The sequence below is a fragment of the Polypterus senegalus genome, chromosome 9, assembly GCF_016835505.1.
Source record: "Polypterus senegalus isolate Bchr_013 chromosome 9, ASM1683550v1, whole genome shotgun sequence".
NCBI classification, from domain to species: Eukaryota; Metazoa; Chordata; class Cladistia; order Polypteriformes; family Polypteridae; genus Polypterus; species Polypterus senegalus.
This window is the reverse complement of record NC_053162.1, coordinates 9,258,895-9,278,578: the sequence shown is the minus strand read 5'-3', so window position 1 is coordinate 9,278,578 and position 19,684 is coordinate 9,258,895. Positions and strand designations below refer to the sequence as shown.

Genomic DNA, 19,684 nt, shown 5'->3' with positions numbered 1-19,684 from the left:
CAGGGGGAACCTTGGAAAAGTTTATTTTTGTGTTCTGTAAAGCACTCTAAGGCCCATAGTTTTAGGCTGAGGAAGTTGTAAAAGGAACCTAAATCTATAATGAAATAGAATAATGAAAAAGAAAAAAAAAAAAAAAAAACTCCAGACGGCTGGAGAAAAAAAAACAAAATCTGTAGGGGTTCTGAAGCCATGAGACCACCCAGCCCCCTCTAGGCATTCTACCTAACATCAATGACCTCAATCAGTCCTCATGGTATTCAGGGTTCTCATGAAAGAACTTGATGATGACGGTCATGTGGACTTCTGGCCTTTAATCCATCAATGTAGGGACATCACAGTGCTTTGATCAGGTGGTGATGGCGCTGGTCACCACCCCAGAAAACCGGAAAAAGAACAGAAGAGAGAGTAGGGATTAGTACGGATTTTGGAGCCACCGTGAATACTCATATAATTAATTAAATATACAGAGCATCAGGATTAAACTAAGATGAAGTTATGAGAAAGCCATGTTAAAGTAATGTGTTTTTAGCAGTGTTTTAAAGTGCTCCACTGTATTAGCCTGGCAAATTCCTATCAGTAAGCTATTCCAGATTTTAGGTGCATAACAGCAGAAGGCCGCCTCACAATCACAAGTTTAGCTCATTTGAAGATCTGCGGTTACGATTTGGAGTGTAAGGTGTAAAGCACTCTGAGATATGCAGTATGATGGAGCAGATGATTTAAGGCTTTGTAAACTATAAGCAGTATTTTAAAGTCAATTCTAAATGACACAAGTAACCAGTGTAGTGACCTCAAAACTGGAGAGATGTGCTCGGATTTTCTTTTCCTAGTTAGGATTCTAGCAGCTGCATTCTGCACTCGTTGTAATCAATTGATGTCTTTTTTGGGTAGTCCTGAGAGGAAAGCGTTACAGTAATCTAGACGGTTGAAAACAAAAGTGTGGATTAATTTCTCAGCATCTTGCAATGTTTTAAGGGGTCTAACTTTTGCGATATTTCTTAAGTGGAAAAATGCTGTCCTAGTAATCTGATTAATATGTGATTTAAAACTTAGGTCAGAGTCAATAGTTACCCCTAAATTCCTTACCTCCGTTTTGACTTTTAATCCTAATGCATCAAGTTTATTTCTAATAACCTCATTATATTCATTTTTCCAATCACTAAAATTTCTGTTTTCTCTTTATTTAGTTTGAGAAAATTACTATTCATCCATTCAGAAACACAAGTAAGACATTGTGTCAGTGAATCAAAAGAGTCGGGGTCGTCAGGTGCTGTTGATAAATGCAGATGTGTGTCATCAGCATAGCTGTGGTAGATCACATTGTGCCCCAAGATAATCTGACCTAACTGAAGCATGTAAATCAAAAAGAGCAGCAGACTCAGGATAGAGCCTTGTGGAAGACCATATAGAATATCATGTGTCTTTAAAGTAAAATTACCACAACTTACAAAGAATTTTCTACCTGCCAGGTAGGATTCAAACCAATTTAAGATACTGCCAGAGAGGCCCACCCATTGACTAATGCGAATTCTAAGAATATTGTGATCAATGAAATCGAATGCAGCACTCAGATCTAAGAGGATGAGGACAGATAAACGGCCTATGTCTGCATTCACCCGCAAGTCATTTACTACTTTAACAAGTGCAGTTTCTGTACTGTGATTTGTTCTGAAACCCAACTGAAACTTATCAAGAATAGCATGTTTATTGAGGTGATCATTAAGCTGCATAATGACTGCCTTCTCTAGAATTTTACTTAAGAAAGGCAAGTTAGAAGTAGGTCTAAAGTTTCAAAAGCAGAGGAGTCAAGATTATTTTTCTTGAGCAGAGGTTTAACTACAGCAGTCTTAAAACAGTCTGGGAAGACCCCCATATCTAATGATGAGTTTACTATGTCAAGAATACTATCAATTAGCACGCCCAATACTTCTTTGAAAAAATGATTCAGTTTCATTTTATCTCTGATTGATCTCATTGTTTCAAGAAATCACAGGCAGGTCTACCATCAGGGCATTTTAGGTGCCCCTCTAAGGGCCTGTGACAGGAAAGGACCTTTTCACCAAGATCCACGATGGAGCATCCACATGGAAAAATGATCAAGAGGGGACACTCCACACACACACTTGTTAAAATGTTTGAGAAACCATTCCCCAAAATGATAAGTACTAAGTACTTCTCCCCAAGGGTATTTTTAGGAATTGCAGATATCAGAGTCTTAGCACCTCTGTGATGTTTTTCTTCACAGTCTTACCTGGATTAAAAAAAAAAATTGAAGAATGGATGGCATAGTCCCCTTTGAAGTTTCATGATAACCTTCCCAAAATATAAAATCAAAGAGTAGTTTTCCCCCGGTGCTTCCGTGCAATGATCAAGGGTTAAATCACGTATGACAGGCATGCAGATCTTTCAGGGGCTTACCGCTATTATTCTAGTACATTATCGAGAAAATGATCAAGCTCTGGGTGCAGAAGATTGCAAAAAGAGCATAAGTTTAGTATGTCACTGTGCTTTGTGAAAATATCTACTATAAAAGAAAATATTGAGACTATTGCCAAGAGATTATTTCAAGTCCCGCCCTCCTCTCAACCATTTACGGTTAATGGCCCACGCCCACGGTCCTCTCACCTCTCATTGGAGTGAGTGCTTTTGTCAGACACAGTTCCTGCGCTCTCAGCTCTTGTAAATTTTTACGTTTTCCTCACTTTAAGTTCCCAATAAAAGAAGACGTATTACGTCCAAATCTTATTGAAGAATTTCATCCCGAAGGGTTATCAACAGAACAAATTAGTACACGGGCAATCCTAGCACTGAGAAACGCTGAAGACAAACGAATTAACGTGATAACTGTCGATCAGTTACACGGGCAAATCAGTTAAATGGGTATCAATAGACTATGCTGAAACAATTGGTGGTGATGGTGTGGAAGATGAAAACGTCAATTTACAATATCCCATAGAATATCTATAACCATTAACAATGTCCGGTCTTCCACCGACTGAATTGCTGTTGAAAGAGGGATGTATTGTAATGTTATTGCGTAATTTATGTCTGAGTGATGGGCTATGCAATAGGATAAGATTAGTTGTATTCAAAATTGGCCGAACGATTCTGACATGTAAAATTTTAACAGGCAACAAGAAAAGTAATGTAGTACATCTTCAGGGGATAACATTAGACACCACAGGAGGCCGTGATATGCCATTCATATTAAAATGTTTACAGTGTCCCGTTTAGAATAGCTTTTGCTATGACAATTAACAAATCACAGGGACAAACACTTGAAAAAGTCGGTTTATTTATTAGAGAGAAAGAAACGATATTCACTCACGGGCAGTTATACGTTGAGTTGTCAGGATGCAAGTCCAAACCCGGAATCAAAAATCAATGCAATATTAACAAAAAGTTAATTTCAAATATTGCTTTTACTGAAGTTTTACCCTAAAAATGTAAGTTTAAAAAGTATTTGCATGTTAACTTCAAAGCCAAACAGAACAAAAACATATAACGCAACATATAACATATACGCGACATGAAACATAATTTTCTTTCAATTTATTACGTTTTACTATTTTTTAATATGGTTAATTACTGGCTATAATGTAAAACAGTTAGTTCTATTATGCATATGTAACAATTACCATTAAATTAAAAATCAGTTTAAATTGTACATCCACTTCCCCATAGGCGCAAAGAGGCTAACGCGTAGCGTCCGCCCAGGGGTTGGCGAGAGAAGCAAGCAGGGGGCAAAGCCCCCTAGTTTATAACATAAAAAATGGTAAACAATGTACCGCATGTATGTATCAGTTCCTGCTCCTTGCTCGATCAATCAGTAGCTAAGCAATAGCCAAGAGGCTGGCCGCCAAGTAAGGTAGATGAATGGGCACTGTACATAAACTGCTATGCACACCATCTAAATTTGCGCATTTCCTGTTCAAATATAGCAGGGAAATGCAAGGTGCGGCAGCGACGAGCCTCACCTCACCTCGGACTGCGCTCTCCCTCACTCACGGGGTTGATGCCTGCCATTGTCGCGTGCCTGCGTTTTATAAATCTGCCTTTCTACACTCACATGCACAGTTGACACAGAGCCAGATTTAGCACAAGGGCTTATCATATAGAACTGCTAGGCAAGAATAATAATATAAGACAAGTCTTGTACTATAAGGAGAGCGAAGTGGGCATACGCGCAGAAGATCAACAAACAATTCAGCAGCACCAGAGACACACGTCGTATGTGGCAGGGTGTTCAGGCAATTACAAACTACAAGCCCAACCCACACAGCAGTGATGGTGATGCCTCCCTTCCGGATGAGCTGAACAACTTCTTTGCACGGTTTGAAGCGCAGAACAAAAAGCCTGCGAGAAAAGCAACATCTCCCTCCACTGACCAAGCACTCTGTCACTCCATAACAGATGTGAGGAGGACTCTATCCAGAGTCAATCCACGCAAGGCTGCAGGACCTGACAACATACCTGGTCGTGTGCTCAAAGAATGTGCCAGTCAACTGGCTGGTGTCCTCACAGACATCTTCAACACATCTCTGAGCCAGTCGTCAGTCCCAGCATGCTTCAAGTCGACCACCATCATACCAGTGCCGAAGAAGTCATCAGTGACATGCCTGAATGACTACCGACCAGTTGCACTCACGGCAATCATAATGAAGTGCTTCGAAAGGTTAGTCATGTCAAACATAAAGACTAATCTCCCTGCCTCCCTTGACCCTCTTCAGTTTGCATGCCTCTCAAACAGGTCAACTGATGATGCCATATGCTCTGCCCTTCACCTCTCCCTGAGACATCTGGATAAAAAAGACACATATGTCAGGATGCTATTCATAGACTTTAGCTCTGCCTTCAACACAATCATCCCTCCAAAGCTGGTTGTAAAACTGAGCAGGTTGGGCCTGAACACCACCCTCTGCAATTGGATCCTGGACTTCTTGACAGAGAGGCCCCAGTCAGTTCGGATGGGCTGCAACACTTCCAGCATCATCACACTGAGCACTGGAGCACCGCAGGGCTGTGTGCTTAGTCCACACTGTTAACTCTGCTGACTCACGACTGCACAGCCACGCACAACACCAACCACATCATCAAGTTTGCGGATGATACGACGGTGCTGGGACTGATAAGCAGGGATGATGAAAGAGCATACACAGATGAGGTTAAATGGCTGTCCGCATGGTGTGAAGACAACAATCTATCTCTCAATGTTGACAAGACAAAAGAGATAATCGTGGACTTCAGAAAATCATGTCCTGCCCACATCCTGCCCAGCATCAACGGTTTAGATGTGGAGATTGTTAGGAGTACCAAGTTCCTCGGTGTGCACATAACTGAGGAACTTACGTGGACACATAACACCTCATCGCTAATCAAGAAAGCCCAGCAGAGACTACACTTCCTGAGGCAGCTGAAGTGAGCACGTCTTCCCCCTTCCATCCTCACCATGTTCTACAGAGGTACCATTGAGAGTGTTCTGACCAGCTGCATCACTGTCTGGTATGGCAACTGCAACAAATCTGACTGCAAGTGCCTGCAAAGGATAGTGAAGACAGCAGAGAACATTATTGGGGTGCCTCTCCCTTCACTACAGGACATATTTTACAAACGCAGTGTCCGCAAGGCCTGCAGCATTGTGCAGGACCCCTTACACCCCTCACATGGACTTTTCACACTTCTGCCATCCAAGAGAAGATATTGCAGCAAAAGCCAAATCTGCCAGGCTGCAGGAGAGTTTTTACCCCCAAGCTGTTAGACTCCTTAACACCAGGCTGCCCCCTGGGACCCTCCACACAGCCTCAACCACCTTTAAAAACAGAACTTTTATACATGAAAACCACTGCCCTGCAAAGATGAGTGTGCATGTAGAAAAGAACTGAAAATCTCATACTGACCTTTAAGGATTTTGACACTCTTGATATCTTTCTACTGTGAAACATTCTGACCTGTCATTGTTTACACACGTCTTAAACAACTATTATCATACACTGATAATCTCTGTATTATCTATATCTATTATTTATTATTTATTACATTATATGTCTTACACATCAATATTGCTGCTACTTCTTTGTCCTATCTTTGCACAATGTCTTGTCTTGTTTGTGTTTTAATTTTTAATTTTTAATTTGAATTCTATTTTTAATTTATTATTTGCACATCACATCATGTTGTTACACTGTGGATCCTGAGCTTCGCAATTTCGTCTATCTGTATACTTGTATATGGTTGAGATGACAATAAAGTTCACTTTGACTTTAACTTTTGAGATAGAGAAAACTGGGAAACGAGCAATCAGACTGAGGACCGTTGTATATTATTTTTTGTCTGCCAAAGTCAGCATGAAACTATAACCTCTTTTGCCTTGTTTGGAATTGCATGATTCACCTAAGTGGAGGCCCTGTGCGTGAGAAAAAAGTACAAAAGCCTTGGCACGTTGCCCGGCACACCTTTGAAGCCGACAGACGGATTGGAGATAACGTCATCCGATCCTGAAAATCCTTCCACTGCAATGGCAAAAATGGCAGACTCTACACATCAGGGCCCCACTCCCAAACTGGGTTTTGCCATTGGCTTCGTTAGTCTGTTATGCAGCATAAGCCGACATTAAACAAAGCTAAGTTATTTCTCCTATGTGATTTCTTACTGCTGTATCACTAAGGGAGGGGGTATCGCCTTTTTATATCATATCTATATACAGTAGTTTCCAGTTATGTAACACGCCGCAATTACAAAAGAACTCATTCCCAGGGAACTAACACCCCCTGCTGGATACAAAGATTAGGCCCTAATCCTCTGAAGTCCAAACCCAGATGCCACAACTACTACCTCATGAAGTAAATCATTAGATTTCGTATGACCACCACAAATTAGAGCAACTTGAGCTAATTCAGACTTTTTAAGTGCTTTCACATATAATGCGAGACGTACCTATTGCGATAGCCCGTGTCTATCTGTCTGTCCACCTGAAATAAAACTCAGCCCCCCACCCCCCAACTTTGCACATTTATCAACCTGCACAGCCACACCACCATACATCACTGCAGGTCTAGGGCAGCAATTTCAGGATGGAACTGATATCACAGCATGCCTAGATCAGCAGTTTGGTAATAAACATTTAAAGGTCATCACAAATCAACTGATTGACACACTAAACACACCAAACCCTAATCCTTAACAAAACTAACCGCTAACCTTAACCATTTATCCTACACGCTAACCATACTAACCCCTAACCTTTTCGTCTGTCCTATAAATGCTGGCGTAGACCTGCAGTAACGTATGGTGCGCTTGGTCTACAGTTGGATGTTATTGCAATTTGTTCAAATGTGGCACACCTATGATTCAAAGAAATTGGTGAAGACAGTTCAGTTTTCATTGAGATATCTTGAACACATAGCACTGAACGTAGCTTTAAAATTCCAAAATCTCCCATTGAAAAGCATTGGCAAATTTTTGAGTTCATCTAAAACAGAGAGACATTCCGTACAACTTCAACCTCAGAGTAGTTTACTGTTTCAATTTTACCTTGACATTGGTAACACCAGCTTGTATATTTTGTATGTTTTCCTCTTTTTCACCCCGGTTACATCAACGTGAAAACTTTAAGGACTTTCAAAACTTGACTTGATGTTTTTTCAGAACAATTAAGTGAATACAACTGGTGAGCTTTGTTGGGCTGAATGGCCTGTTCTCGTCCTGATTGTTCTGATGTTCTAACTTGTATAGTTTGTGTATTTTTGTCTTTTTCACATCCAATAGCCTCTACTGAAGGCAAACAGATCCCCAGTACAAGTCAGTGAGACACCAGCAGACTTATCCAGGGAAGGGTTGTAGGGCAGCTGGAGCCAATCCAAGCCACGCAGGATCCCTCATTGGATAAGGCGCCATTCCATTAAAGGGTGAACACACAAAAACACAGTGGAGGACCTGCAGTTTCGGGGCCCTCTTGGCAATCATCATCGAGTTCTGGATAACCACTGTTCATAAAAACAACAGGCTTAGGCTAATCTAAGACTATTTCACCTTTATTACTTTCGTCACTTTTCGTCAATAAACTTTATTTTTCAGTAGGGGTAATTAAAGTATTGTATCCATTGAACACTTTATTGAAAAATATTCTTGCCTAGATTGCTATCATGAGTGCTGTCATGTTGAAAAGGCAATAACAATGCTAAAGTGATTGCCTTTTCACCAGCTCCCATGTTTAGTTACAACACATCATCTACAGTTTGATGATGACTTGTGTTCTGTTCTGTGTATTGTATTGACCCCCTTTTTTTTTGACACCCACTGCACACCCAGCCTACCTGGAAAGGGGTCTCTCTTTGAACTGCCTTTCCCAAGGTTTCTTTAATTTTTTTCCCCACAAGGTGTCACACACATATGAATAGGAGACAACTAAAGTGCCTGAATAATTGTAATTCGATGCCTGACCAGGGGGCGGCGAGGTGCACTAATTGTCTCTCTCAATCCCTTAAAGGGAAATCCCGCCTGGTTCTGGCATTATTGATGATGTCACTTCTGGCTCTGGTGGTGCCGATGATGTCATTTCCGGTTGCCCCTATCTTAAATCAACGAGTTCAGTTCAATTGTGGACTCCGATCTGTTAAGATCTGTTTATAATTATTCTCAGAACCATTTGCAGCCGGGATGCAATAAACGGGTGGCTCCCCCAAACCTTTATGAAGTCTCAGAGTCATCCTTATCACAAAGGGTTTGTCTTCTTAGAGTCAAGGCTGGGGGGCTGTCAAAAGGCAGGACCTGTTAAAGCCCATTGTGCCACTCCTTGTGTGATTTTGGGCTACACAAAAATAAATTGTATTGTATTGTATTGTTTGTATCTACCAAAGGAGATATATTTCTTATCTTTTAATTTTTACTGTATTTTAATTGTACCTACCATAGGTAAAACTGTTATTATTTATTGTTAAAGCACTAAATGTTTAATACATTTTAAGGTTTCATAAAATTATTCATGTAATAGAAATGTTCTATCAGTCCATAGTAGCCAGTGTGCTGTTCTATGCTAGAGCCTCCCAGGGAAGTAACCTGAGCTCAAAAGACGCACAACGCCTGAACCAACCTATCAGGAAATCACGTCCCGAACACTGGAAGCTGTTGTGGAAAAGAGGGAGGTGGTAAAATTGGATGCCATCATGAAAAATCCCCTCCAGGAGGTGCTCTCTTGGGGCATTTTTAGCCACTGGCTCATCCCACCATGGTGTGCTAAGAAGCCTTTGGGGTCTTTTCTGCCTGATGTACTTACTAAGTTCATTTTGAAATATTTGCACAACATATATTTATTTTTTGATTGATTGATTCACTGTATTATTTGTCCAGTGCATCTGTATCCTTGTTTTTTTATGTTTCTGCTGCTGCATGCATTTCTCCATGGGATTCACAAAGTTTATCTAACCTAATCTAAATAAAAAGTTACTGAAATGTTATCCTTTACAATTACCACAAGCATTGAAATATGCTTTCATTTTTTTAGATTATGGCTAGCCTAAGATAAATAATTTGAATTATAATTTTAATTTCGTTCATAAACGTTAATAGTGTCTTACATTTTTTATAACTATTTTCTTTTAAATATATTTAGAATGAAACATCATTCATTTGAATGTTTTTCCATTTACAGCTAGCCTACGTGAAACTTCAATAATCAATCAGTCCATCATTTTCTAGCCCACTTAGTCCTAAACAGGCAGTCACAGGGGTCTGCTGGAGCCTGTCCATAATTTGGCTCTGGTGTGTGTGTTTGCTCTGAGATGGACCTCAATAATCTTTTCTATAATTTGCTTGAACAATCTTGTTGATTTTATGACCCACCACACAACTAAACAGCTTGGGATCCTGGTTGGCAACTCCCAAGAAAGATATGCGGTCCAGTCCCACCCTCTGGAAATGACCTTCTATCTTCCGCAGTCAGGAGTTACATGGGTGTCCCCTTGGCCTGGTCCACCCACTCAGGCCCTCAACAATGAGGATCCTGTGAGCCGGATCACCCTCTGGGAATCGCGCCACATGGCCATAGGGCTGTAACTGATGCTCCCTCAGAATGCAGGTCATGAGCCTCAATTCGGGACTCCATGAGCAACACAAAGTCAAACCAATGGTACCCAAGGATTTTCCGGAAAGACACAGTACCAAAGGTTTCCAGTCTTCATCTCAGGTCATTGGATAGCGTCCATGTCTCGCAACCATATAGCAAGACAGGAAGCACCAGGACTCTAAATACTTGGACCTTCGTCCTTTTGCATAGATATCAGGAGCGCCACACACCCCTTTCCAGTGACCTCATGACCCCCCATGCTATCCCAATCTGTCTACTGACTTCACAGGAACAGTCACCAGAGACGTGAATGTCACTGCCAAGGTAAGTAAACCTCTCGATGAGGTTAACACTCTCTCCACAGACAGACACACTGCTGATGGCTGTGCCCAAGAGGTCATTAAAGGTCTGGATCTTGTTTTTTATCAGGACACTCGCAAGCCCAGACACTCCAACTCCTCGCTCAGTCTCTCGACAGCCCCAATCAGAGCCTCCATTGACTCTGTGAAAATCACAGCACCACCAGCAAAGTCAAGATCAGTGAATCTTTCATCATCAACAGATCCCCCACAGCCGCTGGACCCCACAACCATTGTCCAACACCCAGTCCATAGAAGCATTGAACAGAGTAGGAGCAGAACACACCGCTGATGAACCCCAGAATCAACTGGGAACAAGCAGAGGTTCTGCCTCCACTCTGCACATTACTCACAGTACCAGTGTACAAGCCAGTCCTGATATCTAGCAACTTTAAGGGGATCCCACTAAGTCTCAGGATGTCTCACAGGGCAGCTCAATCAACTGAATCGAACATTTTACAGAAGTCAAGAAAGGCTGCAAAGAAACTCTGCTGATATTCACATTTGCACTCCATGAGAACCCTCAGTGCCAGGAGGTGGTCGATGGTAGACTTCTTAGGAATAAAACCAGACTTCTCCGGTCGCTGGTAGGTGAGCAAGTGACCACAGATCCTATTGAGGATGACCCTAGTGAGGATCTTACCTGGCAACGAGAGCAGTGTTTATCCCCCTGTATGGTAGTTGTCACAATCCAGGCAATCATCCTTCCCTTTCCAGATGGGGATGACAAGTCCCATTTCCAGTGAGTTGGGTTGATGAAGCAAAGATTGCTTGCGATGCCAGGTGGACAACCTTACCACCAGCCTGAAGAAATTCACCCCAGGATACCACAGATACCTGCAGCCTTCCCAACCCTCAGCTGGTTCATCAGCTGTGCAATCTCATTGAGACTGCGGGGTTCACAGCAAATTGGAGTATCACTCTCAAGAACCATGGGCCCAGATGGCTTGCCCCTTAGTCAGCGGTTTGTTTCAATTTACTTTTGGTTGTATTATATTTTATACTTATTTATATTCTGTGTAAAGCACTTTGGCTAGAGCATGGCTGATGTTTTAAATGGATTCTATAAATAAATTGACATTAATGTAAATCCTAAAAGCTCGCCTCATAGAGTTGGCACAAACACTCCGCTTCAACTTTTTTTTTAGCGAAAATGAGACCGTTCTGCGTTTCGCTGAGATTTGAAGCACTGGGAAGCCTGGGTTCAACTGAAGAAAATGTCTGGGACAACTGCTTACCACTACGATGGCCCGTCTGTAAATGACATCGATAGAGTCCTGTGCCGAAGTCTCTTATGATCGGTAGTTTTAGTCTGAAATGCTAAATTTGCCGGAGTCGTAGCAGTGGCGTAGCTAGGAGCGGGCGGTCCGCCCCGGACGGCACATGTTTGAGGGCGGTATTATTGGCCAAAAGGCTCAGTAGAATTCGTGTGTATGCAGCAGGGTTCTGAAAAAATATCACTCATGAATGAAAAAAGTAAAATTCTTTTATTTTTATCCACAAATGCTTCAAAATAATTTTCAGACTGTCCTTCTTTGACGGCATCAGACACAGCAGTTGAAATTTATGAGGCAATAACAAAAATAAACATTACACCGATGATAAATCTCTAGGAAGATAAATAACACCTTTACAATTTATAATTTCGTTTTGTTATCAATCCGAATGCGTTCTTGCTCTGCGCAGAAAACATTTTCGCAGCGTAATTATATTAAACTAATAATCAGAACACGGCTTATCGGTGCGTCTATACTATATTCTTGTCTAGTTGATGCTTATAAATAATTATATGTGAAGATTATTGCTGTTTCTCTATATATGAATACATCTATGCAAAGTTGATCTTAATTTTTCTCTATACGTTATTTTAATGTTCTATTTAAATAGGTTAACATATTCAGGTATGTTGGAGGGTGCAAAATTGAAGCACCGCACCGCGCCGCACGAACTCTTGTAATCGTGTTTGCAGTTTTGTACAAGTCAATGAAAACTTTATAAACCGCTCTACGAGTTCGGTCGTTTTTTTTTTGGTTTTGTTATTGTTTTGCTCTTAACGCCATTCAGCTTACCCGAGTGCGGTGGCTTCGCGAACTTTCACTCACTCAACTCAACTCGGCGCGTCCAGGAAATCAGAGAAATCGCCGCTGCCTGGTCTCCATGGCAACGCCCAGTGTTTGGCGGTAATCGAGAGGCTTTCATGCGGCAGTCCTAGTCGTCGTCCCTGCAGCCGCTGCCCCCGCCACCGCGATGAAGGCAGATTACCACAAAACGGCCGTAAAGCACTTCTCAAGGCACAAGGGCGAGGTAAGTGACCCGTCCGGACGGGAATGCGGGGCTCGGGATTGACCTCCTAACCCTGCGTTGGAGTTGGGTGTGTGCGTGCAGGTTTGATCAATCTGTAAGAGACCGGATCTCATTTCAAACAAACTTTTGACAGAGTTTGGCATGTGGTGCACGGGCAGCTGTCCCCTCCAGGTGAATATAAATACGCTCACACTGTGTGTTATTCCGTCGTACGGACACCTGAAGAGACGCTTACTTGAAATAGCTTGCAGGTGGTTATGTTTTGTTAAGATTTTTATTATAAGATAAAAAAGGTTATTTCATCCTAAATCCATTAAGAAGAATAGGAAGTGGTGCGAGAAGTTTGTGGTATAACTGATTTACTTGGAGTTACACCTTAGCTGGGTCACTAAAAATACATATATAATGTTTAAATATTTTAGTAACACTGATGCCGACAGGCCTATCATTTTATATACAAATGCTGGTCTGTGCAAACTTTGCAGCTTCTCCTTGTTGCTTTGTGTATTTTTTCTACACACTCCAGAAATAAACATCCCAAATCTCCTGGGATTATGTGACCCATTAGGAAGTTTTGTTTTCACACAGTGAGCCTCAGACACATGGTATATATTTACCAAGTAGTGTGGTTGACGGTCCGACTTTAGGAACTTTCAAAACTTGATTTGATTTTATTTTGTAAGAATTAAGTGGATAGGACTGGTAAGCTTTGTTGGGCTGAAAAGCCAGTGTTTGTCTAGATTTTTCCAATGTTAATTATCTCCAGAAATTGCTTCCCAATTATAAACTAATGCCAATTTTGGATATTTTATAAAAAAAAAAAAAAAAAGAATAAAATATAGTTTTATCTTTGGCCAAAAATATCCATCATCTAAACCCGCTTTATCCTGAGCAAGGGCTGTGGGCAATGCTGGAGAAAGCATACAGTGGTGTGAAAAACTATTTGCCCCCTTCCTGATTTCTTATTCTTTTGCATGTTTGTCACACAAAATGTTTCTGATCATCAAACACATTTAACCATTAGTCAAATATAACACAAGTAAACACAAAATGCAGTTTTTAAATGATGGTTTTTATTATTTAGGGAGGAAAAAAATCCAAACCTACATGGCCCTGTGTGAAAAAGTAATTGCCCCCTTGTTAAAAAATCACCTAACTGTGGTGTATCACACCTGAGTTCAATTTCCGTAGCCACCCCAGGCCTGATTACTGCCACACCTGTTTCAATCAAGAAATCACTTAAATAGGAGCTGCCTGACACAGAGAAGTAGACCAAAAGCACCTCAAAAGCTAGACATCATGCCAAGATCCAAAGAAATTCAGGAACAAATGAGAACAGAAGTAATTGAGATCTATCAGTCTGGTAAAGGTTATAAAGCCATTTCTAAAGCTTTGGGACTCCAGCGAACCACAGTGAGAGCCATTATCCACAAATGGCAAAAACATGGAACAGTGGTGAACCTTCCCAGGAGTGGCCAGCCGACCAAAATTACCCCAAGAGCGCAGAGACGACTCATCCGAAAGGTCACAAAAGACCCCAGGACAACGTCTAAAGAACTGCAGGCCTCACTTGCCTCAATTAAGGTCAGTGTTCATGACTCCACCATAAGAAAGAGACTGGGCAAAAACGGCCTGCATGGCAGATTTCCAAGACGCAAACCACTGTTAAGCAAAAGAACATTAGGGCTCGTCTGAATTTTGCTAAGAAACATCTCAATGATTGCCAAGACTTTTGGGAAAATACCTTGTGGACCGATGAGACAAAAGTTGAACTTTTTGGAAGGCAAATGTCCCGTTACATCTGGCGTAAAAGGAAAACAGCATTTCAGAAAAAGAACATCATACCAACAGTAAAATATGGTGGTGGTAGTGTGATGGTCTGGGGTTGTTTTGCTGCTTCAGGACCTGGAAGGCTTGCTGTGATAGATGGAACCATGAATTCTGCTGTCTATCAAAAAATTCCGGCCATCTGTTCGTCCGGCCATCTGTTCGTCAACTCAAGCTGAAGCGATCTTGGGTGCTGCAACAGGACAATGACCCAAAACACACCAGCAAATCCACCGCTGAATGGCTGAAGAAAAACAAAATGAAGACTTTGGAGTGGCCTAGTCAAAGTCCTGACCTGAATCCAATTGAGATGCTATGGCATGACCTTAAAAAGGCGGTTCATGCTAGAAAACCCTCAAATAAAGCTGATTTACAACAATAAAATTCAAAATTCCTCCAGAGCGCTGTAAAAGACTCATTGCAAGTTATCGCAAACGCTTGATTGCAGTTATTGCTGCTGAGGGTGGCCCAACCAGTCATTAGGTTCAGGGGGCAATTACTTTTTCACACAGGACCATGTAGGTTTGGATTTTTTTTTCTCCCTAAATAATAAAAAAACATCATTTAAAAACTGCATTTTGTGTTTACTTGTGTTATATTTGACTAATGGTTAAATGTGTTTGATGATCAGAAACATTTTGTGTGACAAACATGCAAAAGAATAAGAAATCAGGAAGGGGTCAAATAGTTTTTCACACCACTGTAAGGTGCAAGGATGCAATAATCCCTGGCTATCGCAGGGTGAAGACATAAACACACAAGGGATGAATCAGGAATGCCAAATCACCTTACTGGCCTGTCTTTAGATAGATAGATACTTTATTAATCCCAAGAAATTCACATAATCCAGCAGCAGTATACTGATACAAAGAAACAATATTAAATTAAATAGTAATAAAAAAAATTAAAATAAAATTAATGTTGGACTGTGAGAGGAAACCTTTCAATAAAATATGATAGGATAGGGGCGGCACGGTGGCACAGTGGGTAGCGCTCCTGCCACACAGTTAGGAAACCTGGGTTCGCTTCCCGGGTCCTCCCTGCATGGAGTTTGTATGTTCTCCCCGTGTCTGTGTGGGTTTCCTCCCACAGTCCAAAGACATGCAGGTTAGGTGCACTGGCGATTCTAAATTGTCCCTAATGTGTGCTTGGTGTGTGTGTGTGTGTGTGCCCTGGGGTGGGTTGGCGCCCTGCCCGGGGTTTATTTCCTGCCTTGCGCCTTGTGTTGGCTGGGATTGGCTCCAGCAGACCCCCGTGACCCTGTAGTTAGGATGTAGCGGGTTGGATAATGGATGAATGGATAGGATCCATCTACAACATTTTTAGATTAGATTAGATGTGATTATTTATTTACAAAAGCACATTTAAAACAACAGAAGTTGCACCAAAGTGCTGTACAAAGAAGCATTAAAATAAACACAAGGCAAATAATCGTGCAGAAGCACATTAATAAAACAACCAATTGTAACAGCCACCACAATCTGACTATGTACAGTGAAAGGCGGAGGAAAACAAGTAGGTCTTAGGCCATCTTTTAAAAACCTCAATAGAGGATGAGGACCTGATTTGAAAAGGCAGGTCATTCCAAAGCCAAGGAGCAACAACTGAGAAAGCTCGGTCTCCCCTCGACTTCAGACAAGATCTTGGAGCAACAAGGAGTAGTCATCCAGATGACCTCAATGCTCTTAGTGCCACATAAGGGTGAAGGGGGCCGCAGATGTATTTTGGAGTGAGACCATGTAAGGCTTTGAAAGCAAACAACACAGTTTTAAAACCAATGTGACACCTCACCGGCACCAAGTGGAGATAGAGGCTAAAATGGGGGAGATATGATCCTTTTTTCTCACCCTATTAAGAATCTAGCTGCAGTGTTTTGAACCAGCTGAAGGCACGACAGAGCAGAATTTGGCAGACCCACATATAAGGAACTAGCTGAATACCTGTGCTTCGCTATGGGATAGAAACAGGAAAAATCTGTTCTAAAATATACAGAGTGACAGTATATGTCCTGTAAAGGTCATAAGACAAGATTTAGCACATAAACGAAACAAAATCGGTTACTAATTATTTCTTGAAATGGTTGACTCAAACATAAGCTGTTTTGAAGTATTGAAGACTTAAACAGTCATAGGTTGTGGGTCTGTACATTTCAGAGAAGAACTGAGGCTTGGTGCGGTAGGGGTTGCCGGTCCGCGTCATGGTGTACAACTTGAGCCTCCTCCAGTTATTAGAGACGTGGCTAACAATGTCAACCCACATTTGAGCGGCCAGAGAAGCGGGCCATGCATAAGGTAGGCCAGCGAGGAGAACAGGCACGCGCCGTCTCTGCTCATCCACACCACGCGGTGAGGGACTGTTACTTCATCAATAAAAATCCTTGAATCCTCGGTCAATAGTTTTTATGGGTTTATTTAAAGAGGTATAAACTTAATAGAAGAATTCATTAAGAAAGTTTGAAAAAGAATAAAATAAAAAAGTATGAAAATCAAAATCCTCCAAAAAATAATAAATTGGCTTTATTAATATACCTTGGAATAACCTAACTAAATTATTTTTAAAAGAATAATAAATGGCTAATTATAAACACTTTGTGGAAACTGGAAAATATCAAAACAAAACTTGTATTCTTCAGAACAACGAAAGTATTTTTAATTTACTTTAAAGAAATTTATTTTAGAAAGAAATTGAGTGAATAGCTCTAAAAAACTATAAGAAATTTCATGCTTGGACCACAAAATGTTTAAAACCTTTCTTAGCGAGCACATATGGGCCAAGGGTAACCTACATTCCAAATTTCAAGTCCCAAGTCCTCATGGTTCGGGAGAGTTCGTGACGAGTGAGTCAGTGGAATTTGGCTTTTATACAGTATATGTAGATTACAATAATCTAGGCGAGATGTAATAAAGGCATGAATGACTGTTTCCAAATATTTAAGTAGCACTGATGCCCGACAGGCCTATCATTTTATATACAAATGCAGGCCTGTGCACTTGTTTCTAAATCCTTCTGTGAAAGAAAGGATTTTACTTTACTTGGTAAAAACTGGACTTTACTACCGTGGAGATTTGTTTTTCAAAACTTAGTGACGACTCGAAGATGATACCTTAGTGTTATTATGAATCAATGCTGCCAAGAAGTGGTAGGACCAAAAATAATAACCTCTGTTGTATTTTCATTTAACTGTAAGAAATTTTGTGCCATCCGATATGTATTTGTGAAGACGTTTGATGGTCGTGTCTTATAGTTTCTTGTTTCTCTATGTCTCTCTCCCTCCCACAGATCAACTGTTGTGTCTTCTCATCTGACTGTCAGATTCTGCTCACCTGCTCCGATGACTGTCGTTTGTTTGTGTGGAGTGTCATCTCTGGTGAACTCTTGACCAAAGCATCTGGACACACAGGTTTGAGAGCCATCTTCTTTTAGCCTTTTCCCCTGGAAATAGTCCATCATTCTGTTTTCAAAATGTTGGTTTGCTAGGAATTGGAGCCTCTCTCTGTCAGCAGTAGGTGCAAGGACCAACCATAGATGAGACACCAATCCATTTTAAGCTATATGCCTACACACATCCAGATATACTCATTCCTGGCCTGTTTAGGTGGGCCACTTACCCAAAGTACAGAGTGACAGTAGGCAGTAAGTTAAATAAGTATACAGTGGGTACGGAAAGTATTCAGACCCCCTTCAATTTTTCACTCTTTGTTATATTGCAGCCATTTGCTAAAATCATTTAAATTAATTTTCTCCCTCATTAATGTACACACAGCACCCCATATTGACAGACAAAAAAAGAATTTTTGAAATTGTTGCAGATGTATTAAAAAAGAACAACTGAAATATCACCTGGTCCTAAGTATTCAGACCCTTTGCTCAGTATTTAGTAGAAGCCCCCTTTTGAGCTAATACAGCCAGGAGTCTTCTTGGGAAAGAAGATTTGGGGATCCTCTGCCATTCCTCCTTGCAGATCCTCTCCAGTTCTGTCAGGTTGGATGGTAAACGTTGGTGGACAGCCATTTTTAGGTCTCTCCAGAGATGCTCAATTGGGTTTAAGTCAGGGCTCTGGCTGGGCCATTCAAGAACAGTCACAGAATTGTTGTGAAGCCACTCCTTCGTTATTTTAGATGTGTGCTTAGGGTCATTGTCTTGTTGGAAGGTAAACCTTCGGCCCAGTCTGAGGTCCTTAGCACTCTGGAGAAGGTTTTTGTCCAGGATATCCCTGTACTTGGCCGCATTCATCAATCCCTCGATTGCAACCAGTCGTCCTGTCCCTGCAGCTGAAAAACACCCCCACAGCATGATGCTGCCACCGCCATGCTTCACTGTGGGGACTGTATTGGACAAGTGATGAGCAGTGCCTGGTTGTCTCCACACATACTTAGAATTAAGGCCAAAAAGTTCTATCTTGGAGTTTGCTAAAAGACACCTGAAGGACTCTGAGATGGTGAGAAATAAGATTCTCTGGTCTGATGAGACCAAGACAGAGTTCTGACTTAAACCCAATTGAGCATCTCTGGAGAGACCTAAAAATGGCTGTCCACCAACGTTTACCATCCAACCTGACAGAACTGGAGAGGATCTGCAAGGAGGAATGGCAGAGGATCCCCAAATCCAGGTGTGAAAAACTTGGTGCATCTTTCCCAAGAAGACTCCTGGCTGTATTAGCTCAAAAGGGGGCTTCTACTAAATACTGAGCAAAGGGTCTGAATACTTAGGACCATGTGATAGTTCAGTTTTTCTTTTTTAATAAATCTGCAACAATTTCAAAAATTCTTTTTTTTTTGTCTGTCAATATGGGGTGCTGTGTGTACATTAATGAGGGAAAAAATAATTTAAATGATTTTAGCAAATGGCTGCAATATAACAAAGAGTGAAAAATTGAAGGGGGTCTGAATACTTTCCATACCCACTGTATTTTATAATAGATATCTTACCTGGCAGGGGAGATACCATGATCACTAAGGTGGTTCTCCCAGGGTGAGGCTCATCCATTGCACTCCGGTTGTGCTGACCCTGCAATTTCCCCAAATGCGGGAAACTCAACTGCATGATTTGTGGTAGTGGGGGACTGCATTTGCGCTCTCCCCTGATTCATTATTAAATATTATTATTATTATTTATGTACCAATCTGTGAAGAAC

At 41.3% G+C, this 19,684-nt stretch overlaps 1 protein-coding gene and 1 non-coding gene across 5 annotated transcripts in view; both read left to right on the top strand.

Moving 5' to 3' along the window:
- The first annotated feature begins 12,486 nt into the window (after positions 1–12,486).
- Positions 12,487–19,684, top strand: part of wdr38 (WD repeat domain 38) — a 49,248-nt gene continuing 42,050 nt past the window's right edge. For 2 of the 4 annotated variants that reach the window (XM_039762439.1, XM_039762437.1), the window contains exons 1-2: positions 12,487–12,723; positions 17,830–17,950. In XM_039762439.1, coding sequence (XP_039618373.1) covers positions 12,667–12,723; positions 17,830–17,950 — 178 coding nt within the window. In that variant the 5' untranslated portion in view covers positions 12,487–12,666. The remainder of the gene's footprint in view (positions 12,724–17,829; positions 17,951–19,684) is intronic. The other 2 variants (XM_039762440.1, XM_039762438.1) reach the window with 1 other exon arrangement.
- LOC120536105 lies at positions 19,471–19,633 on the top strand. Its single transcript, XR_005635015.1, has one exon. It is a non-coding gene; the product is annotated as a U1 spliceosomal RNA (small nuclear RNA).